General features: G+C 32.7%; 1 protein-coding gene across 4 annotated transcripts in view; it reads left to right on the forward strand.

Moving 5' to 3' along the window:
• The first annotated feature begins 321 nt into the window (after positions 1-321).
• The window catches only part of LOC149791230 (uncharacterized), a 43,084-nt gene continuing 27,073 nt past the window's right edge, over positions 322-16,332 (forward strand). For all 4 annotated transcript variants that reach the window (XM_089969710.1, XM_089969709.1, XM_089969711.1 and 1 more), the window contains exons 1-4: positions 322-594; positions 4,250-4,444; positions 6,073-6,194; positions 12,594-12,741. In XM_089969710.1, coding sequence (XP_089825836.1) covers positions 549-594; positions 4,250-4,444; positions 6,073-6,194; positions 12,594-12,741 — 511 coding nt within the window. In that variant the 5' untranslated portion in view covers positions 322-548. The remainder of the gene's footprint in view (positions 595-4,249; positions 4,445-6,072; positions 6,195-12,593; positions 12,742-16,332) is intronic.

The following is a 16,332-nucleotide window of genomic DNA, read 5'->3' on the forward strand; positions in this document are numbered from 1 at the left end:
CATTATCAGCGTTGCAAAGGGAATGAGCAACAAATATTAATATAATTCGCGGCATTCTGATGTAAATCATTAACTAATTACTTCATAATCGTCCTCGTCGTTGTTGTTATGATCATCTTCATCATCATCTTCGTCAACAACAACAACAGTATCATCATCATTTTTATCAGAATCGTGAGCATGTGAAAGAATGAAAACACTTGAGAAAGCTATACATATATTTTGGTTCCCACGATCCTGATCGGAAAGTGATTAATCATCGTCACATCTATAAAGGCACCCCTACGTCGTAATGATATATATTTATAGCAACAACGTGGATGAAAGCAACAGAAGGTAATGAGGTTTTCTTGCCCTGTTTACAGCTGAGTAATAACACAGCCGGACATGATACATGTACGTACTAACAGTAAATGTACAGATAAAGATACTAACAGTAAATGTACAGATAAAGAGGACATATACGTGCACTGTTGATAAGTACATAGACCTAACTTGAATTAACAAGACAGAGCAGTCGTTTGGTACAGAAACATAGGGGAAAGAAAATGACCAACGGACTACTGTTCATCATACTTAGTCTTCTTTTAAATGGTACGTATTAACATATATAAATTTATCTTCTCACAGATCGAACGAATGTAATTTGTAAATATGGACCAATGCACCACATGAATGAACGCTTCCTCCGCGCGCCATTTCAAAAAGTTCCATTATATACCTATCAAAATCACCCTCTCCTGTATACAAGTAGTCACTGTTAGATTTTAGTTATTTATATATGTGTGTGTGTGTGTGTGTGTGTGTGTGTGTGTGTGTTTCGCTTGCTTCCGCAATATTTTAACCCGTTATAATAGTACCTGAAGCACTTCTTCCTTAGTTACTTTTCTGAGTTTCTTTAAAAACACTTGACGATTTGATGCGTAACGGTTATTATGAAATTATGCATCTCCATGTTTTAGTGCACAAACGTAATGTATTTTTTTTTAACCTAGAGACAAATGGCTTAAGTTTCAGCAATGGCACACTTGATTTAATCAGTGACCTCATATAGGCCAATCTCTCTCTCTCTCTCTCTCTCTCTCTCTCTCTCTCTCTCTCTCTCTATATATATATATATATATATATATATATATATATATGTGTGTGTGTGTGTGTGTGTGTATGTAAGGAAGAATACACATAGTATACTCGTTTTAATGATTTGTTTGTTTGTATGTCTTGCTTCATGTATAAGAAAACTTTAATATAGGTCGAAATGCATATTTTATCATATTAAAATTTCATATGTCCGCTCTACCATTCCTCAACCTCTGTTTAGCACAGTGGTACAACTGTTGTACTGACAGACCCACATAGTGAGAGGGAGAGACAAAGAGAGAGAGAGAGAGAGAGAGAGAGAGAGAGAGAGAGAGAGAGAGAGAGAGAGAGGGCAGGGTGGGGATGGGTTGGTGGGGTGGGGTCAGGTAGGGTTGGGTGGGGTGGGGTCAGGTTGGCTAGGGTTGGATGGGGAAATATGGGATAGGGTTGGGTGGGGTCAGGTGGGGTGGAGTATGGGAGACTTACCATAAAGGTATGTATTTATTTCTCACCCCATCCATACGTTTCTTTGTTGGTCGATTAGTCTGCTGCCGTACCTAATAATGGGAGAGAAAGGCGAATGTGGTGATATTACTTTGGATATTGTAATATAAATAATGTTTTTAGAATCATATCAATGTGATTTGATGAAATAGAAGATAAACAAATAAGTATTAAATTGTATAGTATGTTTGTTATTTCTAACCAAGGAATGTCTGGCCTTTGCTACTTTGAATCTGTGGTGTCATGAACAGACTGATGTCTACACCTAACCGTTATGTAGACCAATGTTCTTGTAGGTTACTTTGTTCTTTCTTTCCCTCTCACTCCGCATGTTTTCTGGTATTTTGTCGTTTTTCATTAAAGAGACATCTCGCTAGGAAAGTAGATCGGATTTCGATGAAATGGTGTAACGTGTTTATTTAATTCACAAAATGGATGTATTAATATTGTCCCTTTTTTTCTTACTTCGCTAATGATTATTCAGTAGAAATTCTTCACTTATTTAGAGAGTATAGAAACAATAGCCTACTCTTGATAATGCCCATCATTTTAAACAATGTGTATATATGTGTATTAAAACCACAATGATTCCATTTATCTAAGGTTGGGAAGGAAGGAAATTATTTGTTAAAACGTATAGTTTTTTTAAGTAATTAATATGTAAGGTTTAAACAACGTTTGTATATTCAGTTTAGAATTAAGAAGAGGGACCCCTTAATTCAGCCAACGAAGTTACTCGTAATTCCGCTCCTTTTCTGCAGTGATCCATATGTAGTTGATGTAGTAAATTCAATAAATTCCGTTAGTGAATATCAACATTCGCACAAATTGATTCGAGAAGGAATTAGGACATTCACGCCAGTTTTAGTTAAGCAGATATGAGGCGTAAACACATGCATTATATAACATTAAGACTCAGATTAAAATTAGCAATGAGCTGCTGAACTAGAATATGTACCGAAGGGTGAACATGGGTTGAAGTCAATTCGACCAATTGGTTTAAAAGGACGTTGGAGTGAAACATATTTTGAGAAGAGTTAATGACTGTGTAGGCATGTCGGCTACGCACGGGTGCTTTGTTTAGTAGATAAGTGGATTGGAGAGTGCTAGCAGGGCGATGGGAGCACTAACACAAGGACTCGAATCTTAGCAGAGGTACCATAGAAATCGTTGCACATTGAAGACCATACTTTTTCTCCTGACAATTTTCATTTTACCTTTTCACGAATTTTTCTGTTGGGTCAAGGAATGCTATTTTTTCATTGTGGTGTACATTAGTAAGTATATAAAACAAATAATGAGAGAGAGAGAGAGAGAGAGAGAGAGAGAGAGAGAGAGAGAGAGAAGAAAAAAGAGGTGGGGCTTGGGAGGGAAAGTAAGATAGGGAAAGCCTAAGGTTTTTTGAAGTCAACGTTGATTATTTCGTACAACAAAAGTATAAAGCCTTTTAAGCAGGTACATAGCATTGGCACGTTACGTATATATTTACTTGTATGAACATTTTCTCAGAGCGGACGACAGACTGCGTTTTCTCTTCCTTTGAGATATCTTATAACTTAAAAAATAAACTTTGACAACAACATGTTGGAACTAGGACTTGTGTATTAAATGCTGTTTCCTTTTCAAAGCAGCTTCGTCAAGTTTCTACCCGTGGTTGGTGATGGTGGGTTGCTGTCAGAGATAACACCAAGATTACTGACCAAGTCACATTTTAAATCTTGCCCGAGAAAGCAAACACTGAATGAGAAGAATGATTTTATATCCAATACTTTCTTGTCTCATGGAAAACATAAATGGAGTTAATGTAATGATTTTCACAGCAAAGCTGTTACCATTAAATTTGGGTCATACCAACTACATCATTATCAATGCGAAAATTGCTAAACAATACAATTTTAGCATGTTATGGATCCTTGTTGAAACTATTGAATGAATGTCTTATGTAACGTGTATTTTGAACCGTACATTTGCACAACAAAGTCACTCTACAAGTGTTCAAAACGAGCAATGATCACCCGTCAAAAATCCCATTAATTTGCTATATCATGATGAACTATTGTAGATAAAGCACGGGTTGTTCACTCTTAGTATTGTTTTAAATTATGGGCAATATACTGGATTCACAGAATATGCAACTGTTCAATTACAACTATAACCGTATAATTCATATGAACTTGTACTACCTCGCAGCTATGTATCGAAACAGGATTTAACCACATAAATACATTTTCCCAGATGTTTTCTCAATTGTTTCCGAAAAAGGGGCGGAATGTCGACGTGTGTGTTTAATTCAAGAAGTCTTTATTTATAAAAAAACGTCAGCTTAATAGTTGTTTTACATATGCTTCTGTGTATAACTGACCCTGTAAAATTAATTATTAGCCTTTATTGTTCGTGTTGCTGAACATGTTGTTGTGAGCTTAATATCACTTTTCATCACGCGACTGATGATACATGGCGGCCGATATAAGTCTTGGATTAGGAACATGGGAAATTTACGAATCGAACCATCGACTCCACCTCAAGCTATTGGCAATCTTCCTCGCACGCACTTTTAGGCATTGCCAGAGACTCGAACCCACGCAAGCAGAGTTGAGATGAGGAACTATACAAAGTAGTGGAATATATTTGCATATAGCTATATGTCTATCCGTTTCCATTGCAGATGCAGTTCACTCAACATTTGAAGTCTTGAATTACACAAACCTAATATACTGGGAGACAGCCTTACACCATTGTAAAATGAGCACCCCTGCTGTAAATTTAACAAGAATGAGGGTTATAGACAAAATCGCTTTACACGAAGAAGCAGAAGCATGGGTTGGCTACTTCCAAACATATGAACATTTCCTTTTCATAGGTAAGATGCTATAAAATTAGCAGGTAAGTTATAATAAATACTTAACTTCATGTTAAATCGCATTTACATTTTTTCACCATCTATGTTTTTCATTTTATTCGAGGAACAAACTTTTTCAATAGAACGCATAAGAGTTTATTATCTTCGTGTAATGTATATGTTTAGTATATTTAATAATGTCTACACACAAAATCTAAATTAACCATACGATCTTCAATCAGAGGATAAGCGATTGCAGTTTGTGATAGTTTTAGCACAGGGAGACAAGTTTACATCATTTGGGACCCAATAGCGAGAATCAGGTTATAACTTATAAATCAATTCAGAAAATTACTAAATTGTATGGAAGTTTATATAATTTATGCCTTCTGTGTTACATAACGGTATAGCGGTACAACAAACGGGATGGGATAAGATTCGTGGTGTCTTACGTCCGCATGGAGTCGTCTACGATGATCATTAGCGCAAGCAAAAATTCTTAGATGTTGGTCATTAGCTCCAACAAATGTTTCAATTTATGCAGGATATGATTAAGCTAGCTATTGACTCCAATTTCGCAGTGTGTAATTGCATTCCTATGGATTACTCTATGACTGATATGATGTATGCAATATTGATTTCAATATCATTATCTCACAAATGCATATAGACAACATATTTACCATATTTGGAACCCATCATCCATATACTATTCCGGTTAATCTTCGTAGGAAACAAAATATGTTAGTACCAGTTTTAGTATCTACTCTCTGTTTTATAATGCTTTTAGTATTGTATCCAGTGGCGGTGTCCCTTTATGTAGTACACGCCCCAAAATTTATAATAACATAGTCTTGCATTAACTTTTCTGAATAGTTCGCCAAATTATATTTAAGAGTTGTTCGATAGTTTTCGAAATATTTCAGCAATTTAATGGCATTATGAATGAATGGAATAGTTGCCGGTATTGGCTTAGTCTTGGTTATTTTGATACGAATTTATTAAGCATTCTAAAGTCAAAACTATGCATAGCAACAAACGATATTCCTCGCGTCGTTCGGTAGCTTTGATCCCTATATAGTTTCAATAAACGACCATCAAAAATAAATCATATTAACGTTCTGACAGTGACAATTCATGCTTGAGTCATTTTCACGGTGTGGGAGGCTAGCGGATCGTATGAGAGACCATCAGTGTAAACTGATGCTTCTAAAGCATATCACAAAGTTTCATATTTAGCAATCTGCGTATTCTCCTTGCATGATAGGGTGTGCAACCGCTTATTTTGTTATCTTACCTGAAGTCCTGGAAACATCTTTCATTAAACATTTAAACTTTGATACATGCTTAATCCAATAGATTGTTCCTGTATAAAATAATAATAATTTCAGTGTTAATCCACACAATAGCAAGCGTGTTTAAACATGAATGCTTCATGTAAAGTTATTTATACGAGCTGGATATTGCTGATTTATGTATATATATAAATATAAATAAATAAATAAATAAATAAATAAATAAATATATATATATATATATATATATATATATATATATATATATATATATATATATATATATATATATATATATATATATATATATATATATGTATACTTGTGTGTGTGTATAATTATTATTGTTTTCAGGTTGTGTTCCTCTAAGTGCAATAGACTCCAACGTATCTACGAAGTTCAGCATTGGGACAACCAAAAATGGACCAGGGATATGCTATTCCCTATGTGGATTACATGGATATATCGGTTTGCAGGTATTTTATGAACTATTCATGTCATGTAATGTATTACAATATGTACATCAAGGTTCAGATGACCCCAAAAATATATGACAAACATAGGGTTCAAGTGCATAAGGAGTATGGATCTTCAATTATGAAATCATTTAGAAAGGTGAAGCTTTGGTAAGAAAATACAACAAGTTTTCAGAGAGTATGTGATTATATTGATTTTTGATTGCGTGAAGGAAGGTCAGCATAGACAGATAGATATGGACTCCTGAATGAAGTGTGTGGCTTCTTCAAAAATTCCTTGATAATATTTCCTCCTTTTATACATAATATTGCTGACATTGCTATTAAAACTCTTTAGTAATGCATATATATGCACAATGGTATTATTGTAGAAGTCTTCAACTGAGAACTAAAATAAGCAATGCCCTAACGTGATGACTTATTCATTTCAAACCTGAGTAAATTATATCATTTCAATGATTAGTGTAGGTGACTAAATTTTCATAATTGTTTGTAGTTTCTTGAAGTTTGAATTCGGATCGAGAGCATTAACAAGAGAAACTAATTTGCGTTGAAAAATGTTTAAAAGCATTGTTGTCTGACGAAGAGGGGTTATTAATAGTCCCTCACGATATGACATTATGTATGTATGTATGTATGTATGTATGTATGTATATATTTATGTATGTATGTAAGTATGTATGTATGTATGTATGTATGTTTGTTTGTATGTATTTATGTGTGTATGCAAGTTTGTATGTATGTATTTGTGCATGTATGTGTGTCTGTAGGTATGTATGTATGTATGTATGTGTGTATGTATGTATGTATGTATGTGTGTATGTATGCATGTATGTATGTATGTATGTCGGTAGGTTAGGTATGTATGTATGTATGTTTGTTTGTTTGTATGTATGTATGTTTTTGTTGTCTGACCAAGAGGGGATATTAACAGTCCCTCCCGATATGACATCATGTATGTATGTATGCATGTATGTATGTTTGTTTTTTTGTATGTATGTATGTATGCATGTATGCATGTGTGTATGTATGTGTGTATGCATGTATGTATGTATGCTTGTATGTATGTATATATGTATGTATTGATGTTTGTTTGTTTATATGTATTTATGTATGTGTGTATGTATGTATGTATGTATGTATTTATGTATGTTTGTTTGTATGTATGTATGTGTGTATGTATGTATGTATGTATGTTTGTTTGTATGTATGTGTGTATGCATGTTAGTAACGACTATATGTTCCTAAATTATGTAACAGTGAAAGGAAACCAATCAATATGTACAAAATGTCACACATAATACTCTAACTCATGCAAATAAAACGTTAAAAGAAACGTACGATGGTAAGAAGTAAAACCCAAATAATCACGAAAGGGTCTATCACAAGCGTAAAAGAATATAACGTTCCGAATGAATCCTATGTCCTCACTTTGATGCTATTATACTATCCTTGTATTAATGAATTGTTTAAGTGCGTGAATATAATCACATAATCACGAAGGACTGACTGTTTGAACTAATCATTAACCACTCATCTATACCCACAAACATGTAATCATAAATCACCATTTTCCTTTCAGTGACTCCTTTTAATTCTAGATAAATTTCATTATAGTCGAGAAATGAATATGTATCGTCATTATATAGTGTATATTTCCGTTTCAAATAAAAGATGAATGATTCACAATTATTTCGATAATTAACTGAATCTTATTATTCCCTTTCACAATAGTTTGGTTGTGAACACAAAAAGTCCTATTTTGACCTTAACCCTTACACCAATCAAACGTTAAAGAGTGAGTTTTAACAATATAAAGAAAAATTTCACTATAAATTACACGCTTTGTTTACGTGACCCCAATTCATACTCGCGTGTCATTGATTACCATCATAGTCGTTTATATGATCATATCGATCGGCCTTGTCATGAATGAATTCTTACGACAAGGAGTACGTGTCACTTTATGTACTTGGTCCACTTCACTTTCTTTAATTTTGATTCGTCATACCACTCTGCACTCAACAAACAAGTACTAACATGTTTCCGGATGATGCAACACTTTAGTTAACAAGAAGCAATGTCTATATTCGGGATGCTAAAGTAAGCTCAAACCTTATATAAATTGAGGAGTGGTCCAACCTAAAATAACATGATAATAACTGAATCTAAGACAATATTCAAGGTTCCAGGAAGATATACAAAGTTGCAAAATTAAAGAACAAAAACGTAGATCACGATTATAGGATCTTGCAATTTCTAATAGTATAAGTATGATAAGCAATAAACTTTGAAAAATTCAAAAAATACTGTATTTGCTCTGAATACAGAATAATAAAAAGTAAATACACCTTTTGGTATTACTAATTAAATCCAAATTAGTCCTAGAATTTCTAACATAAGTAAAAATATTTAAAGTTATGAATAAAGCTTTGTGACATTTCAAAATAAATACAACGCTGGAAGTTTTGATTTGTCTGTGGTGACTATTGTCGCAGTTGTGTGCCGGCAGCCGTTTGGTGAATCACAATAATATAATCCAAGATTATTTTTGAATTTTAATATGACTATCTGTCTTTATTTCTAAGAAATATGTTATTGAGCACATTATATCTCAAAAAGAATCATACGTTAATACTAAGTTTAATAACTTGAATTAAAAAAAGTCCAGCCCAATTGATATAATGGGCATAATAATCATACAAATGTGTCTGGTCAGATATTAAAGCACAACTAATTAAGTTTCCTCTAATAAGATCATAAAGGCCAATACCTGATCTCAGGTCACAATTAGCACGTCCTAATAAAAGATTAATTAATGAAACAATTCATGCAGGAATGTTCCAAATGTTTATAAGACATTTTCTTAGTTATATCTAGAAGGATTGTTTCCAAAATTATAATACAAGAACATAGTAAACACAATGTCCTTCTCTCAGTCCAACATAAACATGGTTGCTTCTAGTAATAGTAATGATATTATTATACTCATACTCATTGATTAAAACAAATTGATCTATATTTTCTTCAGAATAAAAATTTTAATGGTTCTGGTCAGGTAGAAAACAAACACGTAGGTCATCCACATATAAAATGTACTTGCGTAATAGCAATCAAATCTATCGGACAAAGAACTCAAGAAATTTAAGTCAAAGTTCTGGATTCATTGGTGTTGCTCTTCTAATCATTTTTGAAAATATGTACAACGCATATATATATATATATATATATATATATATATATATATATATATATATATATATATATATATATGCATAGTGTTACCTTTCGGCTCCTAATAAACATGACAAGGGAAAGGTGATCACAACAAGATAAACATCTAGTAATAGTAATTATATTAATATACTCATACTCATTGATTAAAAAAAAATTAATCTATATTTTCTTCAGAATAAAAATTTAAATACTTCTGGTCAGGTAGAAAAAGAACACGTAGGTCATCCACATCTAAAATGTCATTGCTTAATAGCAATAAAATCTATGTGACAAAGAATTCAAGAATTTTAAGTCAAAGGTCTGGATTTATTGGTGTTGCTCTTCTAATCTAGTTTTGAAAATATGTACAACGCATGTATATATATATATATATATATATATATATATATATATATATATATATATATATATATATATATATTGTTACCTTTCGGCTCTTAGTAAACGTAACAAGAGAAAAGTGATGACAAAAATATATATATAATTTAACAAATAATTTATTTCCCTACAAAACCAAACTGAAAATGGAAAAAACACCATACGATTTTAAGAATCAATTTCAAAAATATATCCAAGAATATTCCAAGAATTAAAAATTAGAAGCCCTAGTAATATTATGTTGTAATGAATTTGAGTTCGAGTCCCGAAGAATAATCCAAAATAGGAAGGCGAGGACGTATGTTGTAGCCATTGTAACAATGATGTATCTTCAGTTCTTTTTTGTGCCATGGAAAATACTATTACGGTGATGGAATTCCGAATACAAATTCAATAAATATTTTTGTCCAAGAATTATGTGTGAGCACTTAAATATCCCATGGAGAAACATTAATCGTTAGGAAACCAAATAATTTGAATAAAATTCAAAATGTAGCTCCATGTGGTCCCAACAAATTGAACACTTGATATCAAGTATTTTAAAGCCTAAACTGAGATTATTTCTCAAAACATCAGAATCAAACATAGCTACTGCGCAAAGCACATTCGCGTATGAGGGTCACGTGACCATTTTCTAGAAACAGATCGAAGATTCAAATGCTTAAAATCACTTCTTCCCAGTCAGTCTCCATTTCATTCGTATGGATCCCACATTGCGAATTAATAATAAAAAGTTGTTTACTTGATTCTAAATCAAAGCTGGAACTAGGTCAGCTCTTACATTCTAACTTATATTATTAGATGTTTACGAACAAAACTGTCAGGCCAAACTAATTTCTGGAAAATGTCAAATCCTAGTAAACAGAATTATATTACTACAGCATGTAAGAAAATAAAAAAAAATAAACCTAACAATCAAACAATAAAAAACTAAAACTGACAATATATATCGACATGTATATTTGATTTATATATATATTGATATGTATATTATATATATATATATATATATATATATATATATATATATATATATATATATATATATATATATATATTGATATGTATATTATATATATATATATATATATATATATATATATATATATATATATATATATATATGTTCCTGTACTAAGTACATGTTAGCACTTACAGACTTGTCTGTTAAAAATGGAGATAAATATTTATGAGATGAATGCATTTTTTCCCAATTTCAAGATGGATATGCCATAAAAATTGTTTGTTCATTTTCATTTTAATGTTATACTTGCCATGGAAAATTGGCTTGTAAAATAGACTTCATTCATTGAATTCACAATTTCTCCAAGAGAAGCCACCAAATTTTATCTAGTACGTCGAACAGATTATATTTCATGAAACACAGTAAGTCGATGATCATTTGCCAATTCTACAACGAAACGTAAAAGGATAAAGTATTTAATTCATGGTGTTCATTTATCAAGACTTGTCAGTTTTATATGTGATCCTTGTTTTAATATTTTGGTTTCAACGGTGGCTCATGTTGTTGTTGTTATTATTATTATTATTATTATTATTATCATTGTTATCATTATTATTATTATTATTGTTATTATTATTATTATTATTATTATTATAGGCACTTTTGTACGATTCCGTGGTCATCCAAACAATGGGAAATAAACTGTTTCTTCAAGAGAAATCAACTGATCTAAACCCTTTAATGATAAAAGACCTAACAACAAGTAAACATTACTTATTATTAAGATAACTAATAATGTTCCTAAACAGCAACGTCAACATTTATTTACAAATCTGATACAATCTTCAATTTCAATATAATGAGTTCACGAAAATCGTGCACATTGGCCTTTAATTTAGATTGGGATTGGTTCTATTATAGTGCACAGAGTAGAGCAGGTTCCGGCCTAGTATTGAAGCTCGTTCGAAACGTATGCCTGGTAACACACGGCAGAGAAAGGTTTTCAGTGTACCCATTATTCTGACATATTTTGGGAAATAGAAGACACGCTTTTTGCATGTATTATTAGTGTATTTGTATGCTGGATACTCTATGTTTACAATGAATTCGACTGATTGAGCAGATTTAATTCATTTACAATTAATTTTTTCAAGATGTATATATTGGAATAGATGATGCATTATGTGCTTCAGTAAACTTAAATACGACATAAATCAACTTTTACAAACACCTGAATGAATTTCCAATTCTGTGTTTGCAAGATCTTTACAATACAATATCAAATAATTTGGATAACTGGAATCTTTCATATGGATCGGCGATGGGAATAATAAAGAGGATTTTTTTCTCATATTTCTGAACGAAGTCAGGGTACATGTAGTAGTGATGTATTGTGAATCTTAAATATTTTTTACTTGTATATTTTAAAACAGATCTTAAACAAATTAGGTTTAGACTGCAATAATCAGCTTAAACATCAAATGTCGTTTAAAAGAGTTCAATATTTAAAGGAAGTTTGTGCATTTCATGATTTAAATTGCAGCTTTCTTAAATTGAGATCATTATGTCTCGAATGTTGTTTATACTGGGAATAAATAGTTTGCAAACGTTTTAATATGCCAATCGTTTGTCTGTCTTAATATAGTAGTCGTTGTTTGCTATGCAAATGAATAGTACATTCATTTTCTATTTTTACAAGGCACATCATCTGGAATATATAATCCACGTGCAAAGTATCACATTTTATTCACAACGATCAATCTCTTCTAATAATAAATAAACATGCTTTGTTTTATAAAAGTTTACTTGGTGTATTTCAGGGTGGCCTTTGCAACTGCATTGCTGAATGGGACTTTTCCGCCCCAGACACCCAACCTTTCAACAACAGCTGCGAGAATCCATTGCATTGTGGAAATGGAATGCTTTGTGGAGATCAAGGATACAGTAAAATATCAGTTTATAAGGAAGGTCAGTCGGGTTGAAAATGTTATCGCCTTACTGATGAAACAAATTATACCTCTATAAGGAGAGAGAGAGAGAGAGAGAGAGAGAGAGAGAGAGAGAGAGAGAGAGAGGTAGACAGAGAGAGAGAGAGAGAGAGAGAGAGAGAGAGAGAGAGAAAGAGAGAGAGAGAGAGATGTATGACGTGAATAACCGGAAATTGATAACAGTGAAAAATTTACATTTCAAAATATCCGATGTAAATTACTTTACAACTAAACGGCTGCGGACAAAGCATATTTGTCTTAGTCATCACTAACCCATCCCATATATCCAAATTAGTCCTCAGCCACTCAACAACTTCACTTAAAATTTGCAACCAGGAAATTTATCCAAAGTCCAAACAAGTTCCACACATATGCGTATAACATACTCTTTGATCCCACTTTTGAAAACTTTACTTGTCTGCTCCTAGGATATGTTGTGAGAGTTTAAGCATTCAAGGTCGTCGGACCGGCTGCATACAACAATCCTACCATTTCTTCGAAAATGTTTAGTAGAATTTAAAGTTTGTCATGGAGCTCCATATACAATTTATATTTGATGATCGGAAACATTTGAAGTCAACTCGCGAGCAGATATCTTCTGTCATGATACATAATAAAGGTACAGACAATGCAAGCACGTTACTAATAAGACCAATATGAAACGTGTGCATCATCTATTAGCAGAAAGCAAATTGCTACAATTGATATTTGCACTTCACCATGAAAAGTTATTGTGATAGATATCAAATGATACACTTATAATAATTTAATCTAATTTAAATTGAAATAATTGAAGGTTTTCTCAATTGACCGCGTATTCTACATTTTCATTGAATACTATCGGTCACGTGATACTGATCTGGCACTTTTAACACATCGATAAATTATGCGGACTACATTTGTTTTCCTACTTCTAGGTCATTCTTTGGAAAGTCCCCTCGAGAACATATTAAGCAGCTATTATGTAAGGTCAGGGTTTTATATTATATATCAAGCAAGGCTATTCACTAAAAATGAACACGACTTTTTTGAAAGATCGAAATGCGGAGAAAGTAACAACGGACGCTATAACAACACGTGCCATACGGCAGCGTAATGCTATATAAGAAAACAATACTTTGGTTTAAACAGCATCAACCAATTTATATTTATTGAATTAATGTTGATGACAATTTATCGCCGGTTTAGCCCGCTATGACACTCTACCCTCTATTACTGTATAAAGAATCGACAACGTCTGGCTAATGAACGAAAATTTCGATCTACATAAAAGTGAATGTTTTGTTGATGGAATATGCTGATCTGATGACATAATGGAAGTTCATTAAGATTATATGGATTAAATGATCATGGCTGGGTATTCCTCGATGTGTACATTTTACCTAATTACTCACAAAGTTATCATAAAATGCTTCGGACATAATCTTTACAGAAAGTATAATAAAACATAAAAATAATAATATAAAAAAGATATCCATTGCAGCTTGGTTCAACATATTTACAACTTGATACATTTAACAATTACGTTGAATGAAGCACTCATAACCGGGCTCCTATATATCTTATAATATTCAATATACTAAGCAACAGTTATGCAAATCACTTTCCGACATTTTTGTTTCGGTCTTCAATGCCCTCATAGAAACGGCATGTAAGCTCGATAAATTTACCTGTGCAGGTGGTGGGTGTACAATACATCTACAACACGCGATTGAGCTGGCAATAATAACTTATAAAGGAAATAGAAATGCAAAATCATAATAAATCAACATGTGAATTTCCTTTATTTAAATATAAAGCTCATGCAAAAATAATCTCATTGATAATCTCATTGTCAAACTAGATAACGAGAAGGAATATGAAGTCACGTTTTCCGTGCAGACTAATTAGTACATATTAGATTGCATGTATTTGATACATGATACCAAATTTGAGGAACGATTTATATTTCTAATGCAAAACGTACGAGCAGGCAGATCAATACGCTACGCAGACCATGTATTAAACAACTTTAAAGTAAGAGTTGTGTTGGTAGTGTTCTACAACATCTTTTTGGGGGGGATTATTTTTTAACGAACATACGTACCGTTATAACCGTTTATGTTGTATCATGTTACTCTTTACAAAGAACATTTACATTTCCCTTTGCTCCTGATCCCTCATTTAGTCCTACCATATCATTGCAAATTTAATAATCATTTAAAACATACATTTTAATGATTATGCCTTTTTTTCATATGGCACTATTTAACCTCACATTGCTTTTCATCCATCAAGTCAACAATGAATCGATCTTGAAGCCAAAAATGACATGCAAATAGATACGTAGTTAGGTGGAGAGTTTGGCAAGTGTGTATATATGTGTATAGGTAGGTACGAAGTATGCAAACTGTTAAATAGAATGTTAAGTATGTGATGGTTTAGGAAATGTTTCACAAATATATAAATATATATCTCTGTCCAAAACTATTTTGTTGTAAATTCAAAGCATGCAAATATATGCAGTTCAACCTGTCCTATCCGTCACTTGTGTTCATCGGCCACCTCTTCATACCGGCCACTATAATTTCATTCTGGCAATTTCATGTAATCGACGGTCATATGTTTTCCGAAACCAGTGGGGAGTTGTTTCTTAACCAAACATTGGTATCACCCTGCCTTCTGCAGATATTGTACTGCTCCAACAATGCCAATTAAACTTCTGTTCTTTGATGAGAAGGGAATGAGAAGGGAATGTTATATATGAAGGTATATTAAGTGAATCGATGTTTAAACGTATCATATTGCATGTACTTACCATGATCCAGTGAAACGTAGAGTGTTTTGAAACGCTAGATTCATCAAAGAGTGGGCGCATATCAGCACGGCAGTCACATGAACAAAAAAAGAAACGTTGACACTTGCTCTATTCTTGACGAATCCGACGTTATCCGAGCTGAGGCGACTACAACATGTTTCTAGCAGTCGTTCTCAGAAAATGTCGTGAATTATGTTCTTTCATTCTTTTACAAACAGCATGTGACTTTAACTTAATGCTTTCATATTTTTGTACAACAGCATTGAAATGGGGGTATTATTGATATCGCGTGACTAATGGACATCTGCTGTCATTGACATGTAGGTTGCGAGATTTTTATTGTCATTTGACTAGAAATGCAAACAGTTAGTAGCAGATCATATTTCATGAACGATGTGGCTTCGCCTCGTCTGTCACCGGAATTGAAACACAATGATTATAATACTCGCCATTCCTTAAAAAAATGAATCGTTTCCCTATTGATGTCATGCATGTATGACTCGATGTAATATCGGTTAAGATAGCTAGGAATATTGATAAGCGGTTACCTGTGCGGTGGTTTTGATTTGTTTTGTTTTTAATGACATTTGACGTTTTCCCTACAGCCCAATAAAAATGAAGAAATATCAAATCTGGGGTGGGAAGGGCCTGCGGAAACCCTGACTGACGGTGTAATTGCCACTAGCATTAGCCTCAGGAAGCTTCTTTTTAGTACCTAATCATCTAGAAAAGACGACCGTCTTCTGATCTCACTGAGCTATGCAACTGTTTAAT

The sequence above is a fragment of the Sinohyriopsis cumingii genome, chromosome 9 (assembly GCF_028554795.1).
Source record: "Sinohyriopsis cumingii isolate HCF-2022 chromosome 9, ASM2855479v2, whole genome shotgun sequence".
NCBI classification, from domain to species: domain Eukaryota; kingdom Metazoa; phylum Mollusca; class Bivalvia; order Unionida; family Unionidae; genus Sinohyriopsis; species Sinohyriopsis cumingii.